This window comes from Ptychodera flava, chromosome 15 (genome assembly GCF_041260155.1).
Source record: "Ptychodera flava strain L36383 chromosome 15, AS_Pfla_20210202, whole genome shotgun sequence".
NCBI classification, from domain to species: Eukaryota; Metazoa; Hemichordata; class Enteropneusta; family Ptychoderidae; genus Ptychodera; species Ptychodera flava.
In genome coordinates, this window is record NC_091942.1 from 31,583,953 (window position 1) to 31,605,811 (window position 21,859).

At 37.5% G+C, this 21,859-nt stretch overlaps 2 protein-coding genes across 3 annotated transcripts in view; one reads left to right on the forward strand and one right to left on the reverse strand.

The window, feature by feature from the left end:
* The window catches only part of LOC139151902 (probable endonuclease 4), a 577,101-nt gene that overhangs the window by 57,842 nt on the left and 497,400 nt on the right, over nt 1-21,859 (forward strand). The gene's annotated exons all lie outside the window — the stretch shown is intronic.
* Nucleotides 7,942-20,665, reverse strand: LOC139151878 (RAD50-interacting protein 1-like). Of its 2 annotated transcripts, none has more exons than XM_070724909.1 (13): nt 20,491-20,665; nt 19,209-19,450; nt 18,078-18,251; nt 17,260-17,397; nt 16,525-16,681; nt 14,703-14,816; nt 14,259-14,484; nt 13,487-13,624; nt 12,702-12,901; nt 11,746-12,011; nt 11,132-11,312; nt 10,499-10,617; nt 7,942-10,005 (listed from the first exon to the last, which is right to left on the reverse strand). In XM_070724909.1, exons 1-13 carry the CDS (start codon nt 20,638-20,640, stop codon nt 9,792-9,794), a joined length of 2,319 nt encoding a protein of 772 aa, XP_070581010.1. In that variant the 5' UTR covers nt 20,641-20,665; the 3' UTR covers nt 7,942-9,791. The 2 variants fall into 2 exon arrangements, with proteins under 2 accessions (XP_070581010.1, XP_070581009.1); XM_070724908.1 differs by having other exon boundaries at nt 18,078-18,308.

The window sequence follows — 21,859 nt, forward strand, 5'->3', positions numbered from 1 at the left end:
TGTTGACGTTTGAGTATTATTTGCATGCGTCATCATTTACGTCCGATATAATGCACTGATAAAAACCACTGGCTTTTAAATTTAAGTGACACTTTCTCTTTGCAATGATCATGAGCCATGACATCATTTAGGCCTACAGCGTTTAGCAAAATATGAATAGCAGGAAATAACAAGGCTGATCGAACTGAGAACAAAAACTTGCGGTCATCGTCCTTCTCCGCCTTTTCACCGTTTTCCTTTGCATAAACCACTGTGGCATCAAAAGCGTTTTTTTCCCCAAGAAAATTGACCGGTTATGAGTCGTTTCACACACAGGGGTGCGCCTGCACGTCCCAATCGTTCGTCTAGCTTTAAAACAGCCAACTTCCATACCTATGCTTTGTGACGTCAGAGAAAAACGCACGTAGCTCGTTCCTGATAATAAAAGTTGCCACATCCTTCTACATTCTCCAATGATGTACATGTAAAATCGTACCACAGAATGCTGTAAATTTACTGGAACAAAAGCCAAGTTCGGGGTATTAATATTAGAATATTTAGAATATTTCCCCTATCCCTTGCCTTGCCAAAAATTGACATCGGCAAGTTGCGAATTAAAGTATAAAACTGGTAGGCCCTATCTATAGACAAGTCTGTAGACAAGTATGGCTGAAAATAAGAACAACGAGAAAACTACATGTAGGCTACCAGTATGTCTTTTTGTCAAGGCTCTGACATGTCAAATCTTTGAATCTATGCCCCTGTAACTTTCTCTCCCGTTCGATTTCCTTGCAACGATGGTCCTACTACTAACACTGACGTCGAGTAGTAATGGTTTACTCTAAACTAGGGTTATTTGTTATATTTCAGTCTTATAAACAAAAAATTGATTCAACAGCTGTTTACACTCTGGTAAGCTTTACGGGTAGATTTATATTACTATGGTATAGATGCAACTTTAGAGCAAGCATTCCCTCTGGAGAATCTTAGGTTTTTTTGGTGTACAATTAACACGATTGGAACTAATTTGGGATAATTGGATGGTGAAGTAATGCCGATTTAATCTACAAATGTAATCTCATCTGCTTTTCTTTTTACATTACACATTTTTTTATGATTAATTTGCAATATTGCAACATTCAGCTATACGGCACCTAACATTTTTGAGAAATTTGAAAAATATGAAAATCCAATTATCCCAAAATAGTTCTAATCGTGTTAATTGCAGTTTTCCTGTACGGATTAAAAAGTTATGAAAATAAAAGATGCTCTTTTCATAAAATTTGCCATCGTTCTATAGATACAGATCATGCCTTCTAAAACTAAAGAATTTTTTATATTTAATAGGTGCCAAATTAAAAATCCTAAAACATTTCCACACGTGAGACGACGTGGTGTGGAAGTTTTAAAAACATCATTTCACCCCGATCATATTATTAATCGCCATTCTTGAGTAAAACGTTGCATTATCTTGGCGACGGGGAGTTAGGTCATTATCCGAAAAAAGTACGAATGTACTTCTAAACACGGTCCCTCTACAAAGGAGGACCATGTTCTAAACCACGACTAGTAAATTAAAATAGTCATAAACCCCGACTGCCCGGAAAGAAAAGTTGCTTTATTCATCACAATCGCAGAGGAAATTTCAGGAATCCAATCAACATACAGAAAATCGTACAGGAACATATATCATAGGGAGTGACACTAATAACGGGAAACTGTGGAACAATTTGGGTCAGACTTGTTTTGATTTTCTGGGGCGACGAGGGGATGAACAAAGGATCGTGGTTGTTTGAACAGTGTTTACATCAGTCAATGTATATTTACAAGTCTGTCTGCGTGCTGTCAACACATCGCTAGATCACCACAAGAACGCTCAAAGTACATGCTACTGTGAACCACGGTTGCTAACTAGCGGATGCATGGGTGGATTGGCTTAGGTAAAATCGCTGGGACCTACAATTTTTACAAGTTGAAGGAACCGAACACCAAATATGGCCGATTTTGTCGCTATTCCGCTCAAAATTATGCATTTTTGGTGAAAATGTCTTTCGACGATAGAAACTGCAACCTAATGAAAGCTTACTGTGGTGCGCCATCTAATTCAAAATTACTATTTTCTATATTTTGGCATGATAAACTACAAAAACATTTGTGTGAAATTCATATTTCGATGTTCTGCATTCCATTTTACAATGCATTGTTTCACTTTTTGTAGACTTTGTTTTACAATTGATTGACCAGAACATCTATATCTCTTTCTATTTTGCAGTTAACGAAAAAGAAAAGTGTAAGCTGATTGGTGTCCCAGTATTTTACCTGCATACAAAAAATGGTAGCAACATTTAATAGACAGCTTTTTAATTAATTAATGCGTACAAAATTTTAGTGTTGAGTTACGATTATTACAAAGAAATCGTATGTCAACATGCACGGATTTGTACAAGTTAGCGTGTCGAAAACATTATTTTTAGGTATACACACACCTTGAGCGAGATATCGATATATGGGGGTTCGGTCGGTTCTACGACTGCACATCACAACGTTTATCAGAGTGGGTCGCGGAAACCTGTATCTCCGTTTTTTGTTAGTATTGGAAATTCACGTGAAATGGTCACCAGACATCCAGAGAGATAACTTGAAAAGTTTTCTGACCGAGTAAAAGAGTAAAGGCCATGATAACCCTGATAACCGCGCCTCGCATACAGTATACTAGTATACCTGTACACTTCAGATCTCAGCAGACCAATAATCGGATTTATTTTCCACTCAAAGACTAAATTATTTAGTCTGTCCATTATATAGGTGGAAGAAAACCTTTATGTACCTTGCCATCATGTTACCTGTACCGGGTAGGCAGATATTTCTTACTGCTTTCATTGCAGCACAAAACCCATGATTACAATATAAAACTGTATCTCACCAAAATTATTTTTAATAGGGCCTCTCCATATTTTCGGTACCAATCGAAGTTAATGACGGAGAGGTCCTCACTCCTAGAAAATCCCTCGTACACCAGGGATGTATCGAGATTTAGACTACCTGCGACATATAGAGGGGAACGTATATGTCCTTGGTCAGTGCATTTCATTTGCATACATAAGCAAGACCACTATAGTGGTCCAAGTTCCCTGTACACCCTAGGTGTGACACGATCGTTTTCTACTTCCCCTCCTAGAACATTGAACTTGTCAACAATCTATTAATCCCAGATAATTGTGGCGAGTTTCTTTAGCTTTCAAGTCTAGAACGCCGAATGGTATCAAATTGCTTTGTTGTAAATTTTGGTTTCGGGTAAAGGAACCTAAATTTTTTATAAAATTACCACATTTTCCATAAAGTTACCACAGGCAGTATAGAAAATCTTCGGTGTTCGCAGTTTACATTTCAAGGAAAAGTGAGTTTGGAACAATTTGTATGAATGGCCTTAATAAATAAGTAAGGGAGCGTTCAGTTTTTACGGCCTGGGGGGGCAAAATCTTGTCGGCGGTGTTCAAAAAAATATAGACCCCCCCTGCATTTTTCGTGAAAAAAAGATGACCCCCCTTTGTCAGATGAAAAAATTTGATGACCCCCCCCCCCCCCCCCCGCTGAAAAATAACCAAAACCCACATGTCAAATTTACCCGCATGGTTTGGATTTGAACTCCGGTATGCAGCACACTTTATTCGTGTAGCAGAAAGGCCAGTGCACAAACTTCTCAGCCACATCCATTGAAACGTCTGTTAATTAGGACGACTGTAAGGCAATTTTTAACTTCATTTCCATTGACAAATTATGTCCATGGACATTGTATAAAGTAAACTTTATTGGAGTGGTTCGCCAAAGGCAGCCCTCCGGTTAAGAGGGTCATGGGCCATTACGTAAAGTCAACTTTATTCTAGTGGGCCACCAAAGGTGGCCCCGGTAAAGAGGGTCGATCATGGCTATTGCATAAAGTAAACTTTACTGGACAGGGCTGCTGAAGGCGTGCGGCCATTAAGATTGCCGTGGGGTATTACATAAAGTCAATTTATTGTAGTGGGCCGCCGCAGGCGGCCCGCCGGTAAAGAGGGTCGATCATGGCCATCGCATGAAGTAAACCTAATTGGAGTGGGCCGCCAAAGGCGTCTGCCCGTTAAGAGGGTCATGGGTAATACATAATGTATATTTATTGTAGTGGGCCGCCAAAGGCGGCCCGCCGGTAAAGAGGGTTAATCATGGCCACGGCATAAAGTGAACTTTATTGTTGGTATTATGTTTTTGAAAATGTGGTGACCCCCCCCCTTTCCTACCAGTGAAAAAGCGATGACCCCCCCCCTTTTGTAGCCTAGATTGCTTTACCGTCCGCTTGCCTCCGTACCTCCGTCCCCACTACCGTCTAGTCTCGTGAGCAGTATTTCGAGCTGGAGTTGTAAAAACTGCTCATTTGAATGTCAATGGTCACCAACTGAGACCATGACGTCACCAGCGTCCCTTCCAAAGTCAATCACTGAAAATGACCCTCTCATGATTGGCCTATGACTTGGTTGGGCAGAGCTAATTAATATGACGTCAAATATGTTAATTGTGTAGACACTGCAGCTCTGCCCAACCAAGTCATAGGCCAATCATGAGAGGGTCATTTTCAGTGATTGACTTTGGAAGGGACGCTGGTGACGTCATGGTCTCAGTTGGTGACCATTGACATTCAAATGAGCAGTTTTTACAACTCCAGCTCGAAATACTGCTCACGAGACTAGACGGTAGTGGGGACGGAGGTACGGAGGCAAGCGGACGGTAAAGCAATCTAGGCTACCCCTTTTGCGGATTGCAAAATTACGATGACCCCCCTGGATTTTGCCGGCCCCCCTGCCGTAAAAACTGAACGGTCCCTAAATATAGTGAGAACTATCTTATGGAAATACCATTCGAAATTTGAAATTCACCAGGGCAGAAAAAGTGTTGTCGTTGCTATACACACACGCAGCCTTCGATAAGGATACAACCTACGAGTACCGGGTTTTGCAAACAGTCATCAAACATATACCGTTACGTGTAAGCTTACTTGATAATTATCCCGTTGACACTTCACCTGTACGTACCACTGTTTCCTTCTTCGCAAACATATGTGAAAGCTTGGTGAAACTAAAACTAGTACCATTAATGGTTTGTCTGATACAAGTTTAGACTTGTTAATGGTTAATATGTCCCGAAAGTTGTCATATTTTTGTCACACCAATCCATTAATTTTTAGAACCGCTGCATAAACCTTATACTTACCAAAATAATTTCTGATGTACTACAAGTCACCTCCTATTGCAGTCTCAGTCATTACAATGTTGATATTATTCATTCTGCTTTTTGTAGTCACAAGAACACACCAATACCTTATTCTACCACTTTTCAAAGCACTTTCACTTAAATATAAGCACATTTTGATATTGAATATTTTCACAATCAATGAACATATTTAATGCATTTTCTCCGATCACTGGCAACACATGCCATATATCAGATATATGTCCATCTCGTGAAACGTTCTAACGCATTGCATTCATTGCTATGTCAGGACCAGTCAAGAATATCGTTCGTTTAATACCAACTGAACGGCTAATACGTACGGCGTATCACAAAATGTAAACTTGAAGAATTATTATTACAAGTCAACTTTTCTAGGATCCTTGTTGTCAAACATCACTTTCTGTCTCCCGAAATATAATCTTTACTTTTTCCATATTACAATTTACTTTCTTGGGCATTTGAATTTATAATCGTAAATGGGGAACGAGTTATCTTTTCGTATATAATATACGATGGCATTAACCTAGATGCCGATGGATATAGCTGCCACTGCGGACAGGTGGGTGGATCAATTTAAAGGTTGCTTACATGGATGGCTCATTCTCATGCTACCAATTAAAATCAAAGCTAACGGTGATCGAGGACGAATTAAACTATTTTATTTGAATTTGAAACAACTGTGTTATTTGTGACGAGCGGTGTTGATGTTCAGGTTTGAATATAATGGTATTGGTAAACCCCACGGTCGGAAACATCGTTCAATCCACGGATATAATGGGTGAACTTCAATTATAAAGCCGCTTCTGGGTTGCAGAGTATGTGAAACGTGTGTTTTGTCACTTCAAAAGTGGGAGCAGAAAGCTGGGCCAGCAAAAGAACACTCAGTGGATCCGCGGCTCATTCTTGTATAGTGATCTGTTTGCCTAAACCGCTGTGTAAGAATTACAAATTTGACACTAGATACTCTATAATGTCCTGAAGAAGTTATACAATGCAAGATCCGAGGTACATGAATATTCCACATTGATTAAGGGTCATTAGCATAGAATTTTAATACCGAAACAATGCTCATTAAGGTAATCTGCATATTTGAATATCATTATACCTCGGATCTTGCACTAATAGAAGGAGTCATTTCTTTTGAAATCACTGTTGCTATGACGGTCCCGACTGTGATGGGGTTGCGTAGCAACAGCAATTCTGTATCGGAATTTAGGTATTCATGGATAAATAACGAGAAGAAGATGAAATTGCGTATTTTGGTTACTTGGAACTCATAGAATTATAAACATCATTTTGAGGAACCAGTCATGCCTTAAATCGAAACACAAGGTTGTTTCTGATCTTCAAATAATGACTAATGATCATGATTGAACGCTCGTAGTCGATGTTGATCTAAAATGATCCAGTTAACCGGTCACAAGAGGGCGTCTGCATAGTGCGCACCTATCGATACCGCAGCACAAAAGATACTGGTTGATGTATGGAACATGATTGTTAAAGCTAAAACTGTACAAATTTGAGCCAAAGTGCTGGACCACACGGACAATATCCCTGATTTAAATACTGATTCATAGCATCAGTGGTCAACTCATTTCACTTTCTGTGTTTCAGCAAATTATAAAATCTGTGATGACATTTTGTCCCCAAAGTGTCTTGGGAATGTCAGGCCCTACTATCAGCCTAATCGTCAATGAATTTTGATAAATTTGTCCTGTCATTTGTGTTCAAAATGATCAGAAACTTTCAGACATTCTGAAAAATTTTCAGTTATTTGCAAATGAAATCTGAGTCACTTTAAACTCTGGAATCCATTCTGCAATGCAATACTTCGTGATTCGGCTCACACTGTTATCATAGAAAGGCAAAGTGTCAAACCCAATGCTCAAATTTGCTAGCATGGAAAGAAACATGTATCAGAATGGAACCAGATCACATGGGTGCATGAAGTGACATGTGTGCAGGTGTTGTATAGTTTTAGCTTGGATATGCGATGGTTCTTTCACTAATATTCAGCCTCACTTTTAGAAGTTCCATAAATATGCATTCCTCAAATAAAAGTAAATAAGTGAAACATCTCTTGAAGTAATGATTTTACAGGCAATGTATCCATTGATTCCCTTTAGATGGAAAATTCTTGGTTTAACTCACTTTGTACATGACCCAAACTTTTTAAATCCCTGGGTCATATGACAACTATTTTTCCACTTTTCTTCACTGAATGTTTTTAGTTTTCACCAATGCAAATATGATACTGCACTGAGCCAATCTAAATATCAACCAAAGGATAGCACTGTACATTTGGCAGTAGTTCCTGCCCATCTAATTTTAAATTTTGTCCTTTGTAATAATCTCTAAAAAATTGTTTCTGGTCCTTGACATTCAGCAAAAGTAATGTGGCAATGCTGTTTTCCTTTGTTTTTCTTTTGATGCAACAGTTATTATACTTTATCACTGGCTGCATAATACTTGTTTTCTTTTTAGCATTTTTGTACATTCAAACAGGAATATGAAGGATAGCTGTACTGATGAGTATGTAAACCCCCCCCAAAAAAAGCTATGACATGCAGGTTCTGAAATGACACGTGCAGTGACCAGAAACAATCTTTTTTTTTTGCCTTAAACTTTGCATGTACAAACATACATGGAAACTTTCACCAGATCTTCCCATACAAAAATGATTGTCGGACCAAGAAACTATGATTTTTAATGTATGGCAGAATTTTAATTTGACAAATGCTGCTCACCCAAATGGGTAAAAATAATGAGCAAGGTCTTTTAAATAATATGACCTCTGCCCTGGCTTTCACAGGATTTGAGATTTAGAAAAATAAACTGCTGGCAAGGCAGCACTGACTGACAACATACACTGATGACGTGTCTGTGCTCCCTTGCTGAGCCGACATTACTTGTGGAGAAGAACAGATTGATGCATTATATTTCATTTCTCTGATTTCTCCTTTTGAACTGGTACTACCAGACCAAGAAATATGTTCTCTTTACAGTAAATAAATCCTTTCATTAGTGGAAGTATTTGACAGAGGTTTGATAACAGATGCACCTACAGCATTGTAACTTTTCAATTTCAAAGTTGGGTTTGACATAAAAGTGTACTTTGCATGTGATCAACACTTCGGATCTGGGACTTTGAGTTCCACAATTTATCACACACATGAACACCTCACCGTTTATTCCAAATTCATCTACATTGATCTGAATCGGATAAATGTCGTTCATAATTTGAGTTTTCTAGAGATGAAATCAGAGTCACAGGCTTGAATATTCAGTCATGTGAGGGCGCTGTGTCACTGTTGGTTGACAGGACAGAGCACCTGTGCCTGGACTGTTGAAGTTTTCAGTAGGATATCCAACATGTTGACGACTCATATTTTGACTGACAATACATACTGTATTTAGCAGAAGTTGTGATTTGCTAACTATAAAAAAGACTAAAACTGCGCATTTATCAGGATCACAGACTAGCTCAAAAAACAATTTCACAGGGTAACAGTCACAGTGACTGGTACATGTTTGTGTGACATACAACTTTCTTATGCAACAGTATTAGTTTTTGAAATATTGGTTGCAAGCAGACTATAGTGGAGAATGTTAGAGGTTGATCTACTCTTCGGAAAGGGAACTTTCAATATTTTATCTGACTAACTGTTGAGAATTTGATAAATTCCCCCAAAAAGGGAACTTCACTAGTTTGGGGAAATTACTTTTAAAACAGCCAAGATTGAGAATTGCTAATTACTAGGTATCTGATTGAGTTCCAAATTTGGCAAAGTACTTCTTGCATCTATTGAAGTACAAAGAAATAAAAAAAAATTGAAAATTTCCACCAATCTCTTGCCTTGGATAACCAGAAAGTATTTCAGAATCTGGAGATAATAAAACAGGGCCTGTTGCTCTCACAACATAACAGGGCAATATAAATAAAAGTTTCTAAAATGATACATGTCCGGTGTCTTGAAATAATATGACACCAATGTCTCCAACACAAAAAGTTCAGCAGGTACAAAGAGTTGAAATCAGGATAAGAAACATTTGCATAGTACCATACAAGTCAACAGTTCAAACAAGAAACTTTTCTTTCTTTATACACATTAGAAAAAGATTATCTCTGAGAAAACAATATATGGTTCAATGCTACATTAGCCATATCTGTGCAACAGATTTGGATTTGATTGAGATGTGTAATTATTCTTTTCACAGATCATCTAATTCTAAGCGCTCCTTGTTCAGTCAAAGCAAGATAACTACAAAATTAAAACTTTAAACAAGAATCTGATCATTAGAAATGCAATTCACTGAATTGATACATCATAATATACACAACATAGGTCATAATAATCAGTTACTTTTATAAATATTTTTTTATAATGTCACTTGAAATTTGTAAATTCAAAAAAATCTTTGATTTTTATGGAAGACGTTTCAGCAGCAGAGTAGAGCAGTCTGATTACACTGGGAAGTTTTTTCAGCAGAAAATCTGTATGTCTATCTTCCCTGTTGGCTAATTTGCATAATAGCAGCTCTTACACCTGTCATGTCTTTGGCCAATCAGTTCTCAAGTTGATGATTCTCTCTGCAGCACCTGGGGTTAGTCTGTACACTCCGACGTCATTCAAGGCAGCTCTGGGTTTTGGTATAGTGGGGCTATCGTCAGAAGTATCTTCATGTAATGCGTGGAATAGGATATCCCTCAGTAAGATGGCTGAGCCGAGATTTAGGTTGAGTAAGATACACGCCTCCTTCACACTGTGAATGAAGAAGACAGAAAACATACACTGGTGAAAATGAACAAAGAAAGCCCAGCAAGTCAAATTTTTAAAGGGCGCCCTCTGGAGAGCCCTGTGAGTTAATTACTGTGGATGCGCAATGAATTTCCATGGCATGGATTGAAGATTACAAACTGATTGCAATAATTCTACTTGAGAATTGTTTGGATATAGTGGAGAACTCTGATCTACAAATATGAACTGACTGTGAAGCATTTCCAAGATTTCACCTAGGGTACCATATCAACACAGATGTCAGAGCTAGATGACAATCCATCAAAGTATCGTATTGTCCCTATGCTCTCAACAGTGATGGTTACACTAGCGTTACACTAGTGAGGTGAATCTTGCCACTACAACCTAAAATGCATAGTATTTCTTCAAAGGTTATCAAGTATCCAGTGTTTTACAACCTTTCAATATGTAACATATTCTCACACTGAAAAAATAAATACAAACAAATATTTGCTCACTCTTTGAAGTGGTTGTCAGGTCTCTGTGTGAACTCTCCAAACATTGGAAACAAATTTCTTGTCATGTCATACTGCAGTTGTGCTGCCCCGCCTTCATTGAATCTGTTGCCTAAAATCACCTAGGAAACACAAAAATGGTGAAAAATGATAAAGTGCCACAGACTTTCACCAAGAAAAAGGATAATCTCCATACTATCGGCATAACCTGTATATTGTTTTTGATAAAATGGTTGCTTAGCATGGCAGAAACTTCTAACTACTTGTAACTAAATTATAATAGCAGCACATTCAACTTTGTTTGAATTATTATATTATTAAAAACTTCTTTATATCCCCTAACATAAAATATGATATGAAATGGTGCATGCATACTGTCTTGTTTTCATTTGAAGGAGAAATAAATTTGTTTTCAAGTACAAGTAATTGATACAGACTTTACAAATGACTTTCTATTTAATGAATTTGAAAGAAAACAAGAAAACTTTGACCCGGTCAGTCATGGCACATTTCTTGTCCATTTGTCTATGTTAAAACATTCCTCTGCTGCATGTGTCTGGCTCTGTATGCATTTTGGAACTTTATACTATATTTTTCTGTCTGTCTGTATGTCTCACAATTGGATATCATACTTACCTCTTCATAGATAAACATATTGAGAGACTCTGCCACTTTCTGCCAGACAGTGTTGAAGAGAGACTGACAAACTTGTTGTTTCACCAGGTGCAGTCTGTCTTTGAGAACTTGAAACATTTCACAGGCAGACGCAGAGAGACCTAGAACTATGAAGTCTTTATGTGAAGGCAATGAAAACCACCTGTGAAGAAAAACAGCAAAGTATTCTGTATAATGCAGTCTTATTACATCAAGTTAGCTGAGCATCAGTATGATAATATATTTTACTTTCCTTTGAATTAAAGTTGCATTTGCATCAAGTAAGCAGAAAACTCATTTTGTGGAGAAGTTAAACAAAATTCCTTGAATGTGCTATGTCACTTAAACATTTCAGTCATGATTATTAAATGATCATCATTATGTATCTTTTTTATGTACAGTGCCCTCTGTACTACAACTTGAGACTTCCTTTGTTTTTAAAGAAAGGGCACAGGTGAGTGAGAGAAAACGTTTATAACCCAGACTATTTCCTTTCAATGTTTTGCAGAAGCACAGCAGGTGACCACTGTACACACTGGGCTTTGCAGTCTTCAAAAATATATACTATTGAGAGAAAAAAAATGATGGCACATTACTTTTCTTGTCTGTATTGCCGACTATACACTTTGATATCTTCAACTACAGACAGTGCAATCTGGACCACCATTTCATCACGTAATCTCTTGTAAAGCTTGACAGTCTCGTCAAACACAGTGCCCTCCATGTTGTCTAGTTTAGAATCTTCCAGTATGGCAGTGATAGCACTTTGATCCGTAGATGAAGTATAGCTTTGCTCCATGGCGGTGTTGAAACTCTCCATGGACTGGTGTTCTGCCTTGAAGTATTGAAGCTGCAGGAAAAACTGACAAAACGAGAAAACAAATTTTACTTGTCAGCTACATTTCACACACTAGTCACACTCAGATGGCTGGTTCTGCATAATTCCTGTCTTGTTTTTGACGATATCAAAAATTTCCTTTTCCTCACAGAGTTAACATACAGATTAGCAGCAACGTTGAATTTCAAATATTGATACATTTTCAGCAATTTGTTTCTCAGGTACAAAAATTTGTACAGTCACCCATGATTTTTCTTCTTGATTTTGTAAGATTTGAAAGTTCCCTTGAGGAAAGATTGACAATGTGTACAAGTTTAATCATTCAGTTTCACAGCACATGTTTAAGCATATCATTTAGAAACTATGCATAACATCTATGCTCGTGTTTGTGATATCATTGATACATCAAAGGGAACCTAACAACAATTTTTTTGCTTAAAATTAATTACAAAAAATCTTCATTTCTGACAAAGATAAATTAAAATGTTTACAGCAGATAAAGCAGAGCTATAAGTCATCAAACCTTTCAATCCAAAGACCAGTGTTTTATGCACATATTTTTAGACAAACACTGACTGTGTGTTACAAACACCTGTCTACTGAGAACACTCATCATATTGCCTAAGAGTCCCCAGTGGACATGCTTCATCAATGTTTGTTAAAATAAACAAAAGTAATTTATTATTTGTATGTCTGGTGGCGCTCTATACTCACCACTTGATCTGACCATTCTTGGAGTACTTCTATGACATAATTGAGGACGTTCAATATTGCACTGTATTTTGGACCAAGTGGTGTCTTGGCTTCTTCTTTCTTCACTTGAAGCAATCGAATCCTGAAGTCATCCAGCAAATAAAGCTGGAGGTCAAGAAATTGCAGTCTGTGTGTTGGGTATGGCAGATTCTTGTACCGATCTGAAAAAATGTAATTTTTGTATCATTGAAAGTCTGCATTGTGAGAAAGTGGATTTATCATTGATTTTAAAGCTGTATTGTCTTCTATGAGGCATATAAGTAAAACTGGTTTACAAATATATGAAAGCCAGCCAGTTGTAATGGGGTACAAATGTTGTTTACACATATCTTTGTAATCAATATAGCAGTTCTTTTCTCAATAATAGTCTGACTTTGCAACATGAATAATTTGGGATTGGCGTAAAAATAAACATCTCCTTAAAAATATCTTGACTGACCAGAACAGTTGTCAGGATGTAATTTGGGAAATAAATGTCAACTTTTGTACATCGATATGAAGATGAAAATTGTTGGCATTAAACTTCAAATGGACTTTTCCCATGCATACTTCAGCATGTGCAAAAAACAAACGATTAGTGTACTAGGTTGTGATTTTACGTCCTCAAAAAGTGGTCAGGTACAATTATTAAGACTGACACAGACGCACTGGCATAATGATACTAAAGTTTGAATTCTGAGAAAACTGTTACCTCACACAAAAATGAATGAAATTATTTACAGAGTGATCAATGATGATTAGCCTACCAGTGATAACAATCAGTAAAGTCATAAAATTTTCACCACACTCCGGTACTTTGAGTTCATCCACATCACTGATGTCTTTGTATTGTGATGTCCAGGCATTCTGTGATGACATCAAACTCTCTATCTTTTCAGTTGCAACTATAGATGAGAAGCAAAACCAAGAACATTTGCTGTAAGTACTTGATGAATATAGATTATAATACCCTATAAATATTTGATACATAATTGTCTACAGGTAGAAATTCACTGTAAGTGACTTGAGTTGCTCGAATGTGAAGAAGATTTGAAAGGATTTCATTTTCTTTTGTGGACCATGTTGAAATACTGTAATGGAAGACATGGATTCATTTAGGCAGGTTGTTGTGGACTTTGCTTGCTTTTTTGTGATCTATTTTGAAGTTGAGTGCAATTCATTGTCTGTCTATGGATAGCAACAATTGAAATCCTACCATCCTATTACAAGATATAATAGCATAATTTTGTGAAAAAAAGATGTTGACAATTCACCGTCTATTTTTCCAGAAAATAAATAAAATATCCAAGTTGGCAATTTTAATATTTCAAAACTAAGTGATAATATTCATACTATTGTGGATATGAGGTTGAATATAACTTTTTGAAAATATTTTTAGCCTCGTATGCACTGGAAAATAATGCACACTTTCAACGAACTTGAACTGGAAGATTACACACTGTAATCAAATCTTTACAGTTCAAACACTGTGCCTTTTAACTTTATATCGCTAGTAAAAGTGAAGTTGTTGTTACTTACATTTCTTTTCTACATTAACCCATTTCTCAAAACAATCATTGTTGGTGAGAACAAAGAGGCAGCCTGGCTGGCCAGCTGGATAGCCAAAATTGGTGCGAACTTCACGGTCAAACAGCAACGCTTCATCGATGGTGTGAGACAGAAGGTGTTCATCGTACAACAGTTCAGGAATATCGTGGGAGAGTTTAGCGGTGACGATCAACATCAATCCTCGGGTGAATTCAACCTGCAATAAAGAGGGGAGGGAAAGTACATTAAACAGGCTGAAAGTAATAGTTTCACAACTTTTGATAGATCTTTGGAATGATAAGCTAATGTATACTTTCCTGATACAGAAATGAACTGAAAATGCTCACGTGTTTCAGTATATATTGCAGTCTAGTGTAAGTTTAAACTTTTGCCTCATGTTTGCAACTTAATTGAAATTTTCGTTCGGCTACTTACCCTTGCGTCTAAGTTTGTTAGCCCTGCTTTGTTTAGAATTGGTTGAACGACTTGATCCAGAAAGTCACAGTGATCTCTGATCCAATTCAACACTTGTGTAAAATACCATTCAGGCTGTAAACAACGACAAACAAATAAAAGAAAGATTTGTTTTCAAATGTTCAAACTTTGTAAAGGAAACCAAAAGATACTCCAGTTAATAGGTCCTCCAGTCATGAGTAAATGACAGATCATAATTTTACACACATAATAACATTTGTCTTTGACATGATAGAACAAGTCATCGTTGATGACACAGTCCCCACTTGTTAATGGGTACTTTGATTACAGGTCCTCAGAGAGGATAGAGTCCTCTTCATTAGGTCTGTGATAAAAATACTTTTGAATGAATTCGCTTGATACATGTCTGAGTTGTAGTTCAGGACATGAAAAAATCATAATAAAATGGCCACACGGTGGCCATATTGGATCGTATCACAAAACAAATAAATGTGCATATGTATGACATAGGTCAATGTCCTTGTAGCAAATTTGATTAAAACTCGTTGAGATATGCCTGAGTTATGGTTTGTACATGAAAAAATCATAACAAAATGGCCGCACAGCAGCCATATTGGATCGTATCACAAAACAAATTAATGTGCATATGTATGACATTGGTCAATCTCCCTGTACCAACTTTGAATAAATTCGCTTGATACATGTCTGAGTTATGGTTCTGGACATGAAAAAAATCGTAATAAAATGGTCACACGGCGGCCATATTGGATCATATCACAAAACAAATCAATGTGCATGTGCATGATATAGGTCAATGTCCTTGTACCAAGTTTGAATAAAATCGGTTGAGTTACGCCTGAGTTATGGCTCTGTACATGAAAAAATCGTAACAAAATGGCCGCACAGCGGCCATATTGGATCGTATCACAAAACAAATTGATGTGCATAGCTATGACATAGGTCAATGTCCTTGTACCAACTTTGAATAAAATCTGTTGAAACATGCCTGAGTTATGGCTGTATATGAAAAAATCGTAACAAAATGGCCGCATGGCGGCCATATTGGATCGTATCACAAAAAAAATTGACGTGCATATCTATGACATTGGTCAATGTCCTTGTACCAACTTTGAATAAAATCAGTTGAAACATGCCTAAGTTATGGCTCTGTACATGAAAAAATCGTAATAAAATGGCCGCCTGGCAGCCATATTGGATCGTATCACAAAACAAATCAACGTGCATCTGTATGACATATGAATTAATCCTTGTACCAAGTTTGAATGAAATCGCTCCAGGCATCTCTGAGATATCTGCGTGAACGGACGGACGCACGCACGGACGGACGCACGCACGCACGCACACACGCACGGACATGACCAAACCTATAAGTCCCCCCGGACGGTGTCCGTGGGGACTAAAAAGGCACAGTAAAAGACTGTTGGACAGACATTCTTGTATCTGTAATGTAGAAATCAAAATGGATATTTTTCAACGAGCAGAGATGAGGTATGTGTATGAAGTGATACGGAAGTGAGATCTGTGTAAGAAATATTAATACACAACTACCAGTAAATGCGAGACAGTGCCTTCTTTATGAGGAATATGCACTATGTTACAGATACAATTTTCGCTAACTTGTTTTCATTTTCTCCTTGTACATAAGGTGGCTCTCAAAATACTGCATTAACTAAATGTACAATCCTGTATTATTTTCACGACTGAAGCTGAAGATGTAGTTTATGGAAAAGCATATTTGTATTAACATCGGTACTTTGAATATCAGCTGTAAAGACAAAGTAGAAGTCATGTGATATCTCACCTTGCTGATGTTATTTGTTTGTTTCTTGCCATAAAAGTGATATTTAAATCTTTTCTTTAGAGGTTTGATGAGTAGCTGTAGAGGTAGCAGTATTGGTCTGCACCCTGGCAATGCTGAGTATTCTAATGCTGACTTATCATCACTGCTTAGATTGTCCCTGAACAGTGTCTGATTAAGGATTAAACTACGTATCGACATTGAATCGATCTGCCATCTCCGTCACCCTACCCTTGCTAATGCCTGGAGTCAGGGAGGTCAGATGATTGTCTTTTTTTTTTTTACAGAAAACGGTTCCTGACTTTCAGTTTGTCATAAACTGATATATTAAATGTTCTTGGATTTGAAAACCTATTTAGAAACCATTGTCTTCATCAAGGAGGTTTATCTCTGTTAAAGTTTTGTAGTGCATGGATGAAACTATTCACATATCTGTGTACTAAATGTGTTATTGTCTAAAATGCATCAGAAATAGCTTTAAAATTTGTCACATGAGAAAACTAAAAATCTTTACATATCAAACATCCCTGTAAACTTAATCACAATTTAAGATTTATTAGCGTATTGTCTCTAAAAAATCTTGCATTTCTTACTTCTTTCCTCAGTTTTGTCGTCAATGACTTTTAAAATTATCAAAACAAGACTTAACTTTTTGAAAAATTTCTTCATGCCTATATTTTGATTTTCAAAAAGAGATTATTGCATGTTGTTTCTCCATGCCGTAGAATGTGTGGATACGGAAGTTGTAACTTAAGAAGTTGACTAAACAGTGTTTCCATCTTCTGTTTGAGTTCACCTTGGTTTGCTGATGGAGTTGAAGGCTTGACTGCCGTGATGAATGGCCAACCTAGGGCTTTGACAACTTCATCAAACTCACTGTCATTGTAAAGATGAAATATGTGAACATAATGGTATACTGTTAGGGGGCACAAATGTTTGTAAAGTGGCTACAACTGTCTTCCTTCAAATATGTAGCATTGGAAAATAAGAGACAGCATCATGATGAAAAGAAAATCACCCAAAATTTTTCAAGTTTGCAACAAATCACCCAAAATTTTTCAAGTTTGCAACAAATCACCCAAAATTTAAGTTTGCAACAAATCACCCAAAATTTTTCAAGTTTGCAACAACATCCCCCTAACTGTGATTCCACTAAAAACTAACAATCATTTTGTCTGATACTGACATTGTATGTTGAAAATCCCAACAACGAAACTTTATCAAGTTTACGACTATAAATTTCAGTCATTCAATGGTGGCTTGATATTTTGCAGTGGTAAATGCCTTTACTATAAATATGATTGTGTGTACCATATTGGTTACATTATCATTATTATGAGAGTAATTTCATCAGAATCTTGCATTTTACTTTGACATCACTTTGCATTGCCTTTGCTTTCAAGATGGCAGTTAAAACGTATGAAATACCCTTCTACAATATATTTACATACAACTACTACTAATTCATACAATATTCCAAGATTTCATATAGACATTAATCAAAGAAATATGCATTACTGACAATTCAGAAAGCAAAAGTGTTTGGCAAGACTAACCTTGATAATTTCTCATTGAGAATCTTATACCAGAAGAGAACGGTTGAATTCACAAAGTCTATGAGGTGGTGACATGAAGATCCCTGTATCAAATCACTGAGTTCAGCCATGCTGGCAAAGTGGACCACGGCACTGGGCATTGCACTGGCTACTAGGGACTGTTGGATCTCGGAGCTGTGGAACAATTGGAATGGTGTTGAATTGACCAGCAAGGACCCCTGAATGTCTGAACTATTGGGAGACAAGAACGAGAGAAAAGAGAAAGGAGACGATATGCCACATCAACGTCATTAAAACACCAACATCCTCCCATAGATAGATTTTGACCGTACATGCATGGTTTGAACAATTTGTATGCACTAGTAAGATAATAACACAAACAATACAAAAGAACATGGTTTTCATCAAGAGGGGATAGATGTACTGGAAGACACCAACTTCAACATAAATAGTTTGATTGACATTTTCAATGGTATGCTTGATCTGTTGGAGACAGGGAAAAGTGCTATTGTAAAAATTACACATATATGTAATAAATTTTTGAAACATTCTGCAGACAAGAGGCATGAAATATAAGCTGTTGAATGTGTACCACATTTTGTCAATATTTGTGTTATGCATGAGATATGTATGGTGTTCTGAAATTTACTAAGCACGCTGCAACCATTGACAAGTTAGCACAAAGAATGACGGCAGACCAAAATACTTTCATATTGGCTATCACCTGTATCATCAAGTGCTTGTATTTCATTTTGTAAATGGTGGAAATGAATAAAAGGAAAAGGCTACAGATAGACCACCTCTCTGACTCCAAAGGAACAATGAATTCTTGTTCTGCAGCCATGTAAACAATGTCATGTGAGCCTGTTAACTGCAAATTTTGGAATGTTTGATGTAATAAAGATCACTTGTGGGATAGAGTTTGTCCTGATTTATTGCCGTGTTACAATGGTGGCTGTTTTGTTAGCGTTTTTCGATAAAATTTAGGCTGAAATCATACTGAAAGATGTGGTTCAATGTCCAATCACATTTAGGAATTGTTGAGTTTTTCCAATAAGGGATTGAAATTCATGCCATGGTCAAAGTTGTAATATTCTGACCAATCGTAAACTTATGATTTGACCATTTCACCTGAGCTGTTCGACTTGCTCCACCCAGTTCAAGTAACTCATGCATTTCTCCAGTTCTTTGACCTGATTGGTCAATTCGGCAAGTCCATCTATGATTGGCTGAGCTTGGGTCAGGTGCTCGGTGATGTCATTTCTTGTCTGCTTCTCACTGGCTGACAGAGCCTGCATTTGTTCCAAGGCAGATTCTGCATCATGCAGTGCACCATGTATTCTTTGTGGCACTTCAGAGCTAGCAACCGACAGCTGCAAAAAGGGACATAAAATAGGATCTATCTCAATAACAGTTGAAATCAAGGCAGTCACATCCTAGCTTCGTATCTTGGTATCTGACTTCCTTAATATGTCCTGGGTAGCACCCTATTAAAAACACAGCTTTGTGCACCAAGCCTGCAGCATTACTAATGAATAACTATACAAGTTCACTGACAACACACCTAAATAGGTACAAACACTGTTGGTGTCATAATTATTGACTGACCCTTGGACTATGGACAATCTTTAAAATTTCTTCTCCAGCAGCAGTGATGTAGCCTGTGGTTTGCATGGATCATGGACCTCCATGCTCTGATATACACATGCTGAGGCAAAGTATATGATGTTTTATGATGCCTGAAATTAATTGTGTACTGTTTTCATCACTTTGTACACTTGGCTACACCTCCTACTACCTCCATGGCTAAACTGGACCTGATGCCCTGTTCCACTAGTGGCACAACAAAACTGGAAAAATTGTGGGTTACATCACTGCTACTACCTTATCTTTTAGCTCAACTATATTTCAATGACAGTTGCCAGTGCGTCACCTACTTTTCACCATTTACATCCATGCCTTCACTTATTTCTCGGGCACGACCGAACAACCACGAAAGTGAATAATGTACACAACTATCAAAGGAGAACAAAGGATTAAAATCAAGCAAACAGTCAATGTCAACAACCACTGATGCGAGACCCAGGGATTGACGACTGCCGCTAAATGGAGATAGTGCTGGTCAATACATTCTTCAGATGGCCCTGTTCCCAATCCCATCGAAATGGAAACTAAATGTAAATGTCAAAATACATTTTAGCAGAACATATGGAAAGACTACCTTGTCTTTGTAGCACCATACTAGCCTCTTTCCTATAGTTACCGATGAATGACTTCCCAATAAAGGATCACAACAGCTAAGCTTATGGTACTGCCTGCATATGTTTACTGAATGTTAAATCATGGTACCTCCATGGTTAAATCAACGTGTCCTTGTTATCACCGATAGACTTTGGTAAGATGTTGTGCTTACTTGATCCTCAAGATCCCTTTTCCGCTCTGCAAGCTGGCTTAGAAGCTCGTTAACTTTCGGGAGTAACTTGAGATTGTCTCCTATCTCTGAGTCGATGAAATTCTTCACTTCTTCATCGAGATCGACATCGTCTTCGCCGACGTCGGACATATTGGCGCATTGAATGCGCCCTCATACACTTATTGTTTAAAACCTTTGTCTTTTGGATGATGTTGTCCTCGACATGTTTGGTGGCGCTTTCTTGGGCGATTATTCATTCTCCATGGCCTAGTAGGGGAGGCTCCGCTACTAGGCCATGGAAGGTCTATGAGTACATGAACATTTTTATGAAAATATACCACTGTATTATTATAAACACCTACTGGTTGCTCTTTTCTGCCAAATCTGACTGCACATTCAGATTGTCTGCATAGGAAACACGTCGTGAAACGGAAGCAGCTATGGGTTAATCTGTGTGGCTATGAAAATAAACTTAACTAAGGGACCGTCTCAGATTGTCGCAGAAGTTCAAAAAGCGAAATTTATTCGTTTAGGGGGGGAGGGGGTTTGACCTCCATTCAATTAGTGAACTTCACTTTCGCACTTTTATTTTCGTGTGTTTATTTTAAATTAAAGAAAAACTGCACACTCGTGCCAACAAATTTGTAACTGTTTCCATCTCGTTTGTGCCCCAAACACAATTTACCGATAGGAACATTGTATCCTAAACATTTCATTCATCACATTATACAAAGACAAAAAGTATCATTTTTTTAAAAATGTGCTATTTATAAGCGTCTGCTCTAACCACTAGATGTCTTTATTCTCACTTGCTATGCACCTGGTCATAGTCGTTTCAATATGATTGAACATGCCTGGGCCCCCTTGTCAAAGTTTCTCGCTTATTTACCGCCCCTACCAAGTACAAATTGCGTGTTCACAAAGACAAACAACAGCACAAGAGATGCAAAAAGGGAAAGTAAAATAAAATGAAACTTTTATGCGGTAAAATGCCCTGTTAGTACTCAAATCTGATCGATTACTTTAATTGTAATGTGGCAAGGGGAATACGTCTTTAGTAGCTATAGCAAAATGCAACATTGTACTCTCAGGCGGACATGAACATTTCGCACTTTTGAAGTTTCGTTTAGGGGGAGGGGGTTTTGATCTAAACGAAGAAATTTCGTTTCTTGAACTTCTGCGACAATCTGAGATGGTCCCTAAACGTACAGTAATAGTTTTGTGTCAGTGCATACATGCACATTACAGGTACAGGTCTCCTTATAGCTTTTGCCCTTCATTTAGCTATCACCATTGTGTACAGCTTTTGCCCCTCATTCAGCCGTCACCAGTGTACATATTTTGCCCCTCATTCAGCTATCACCAATGT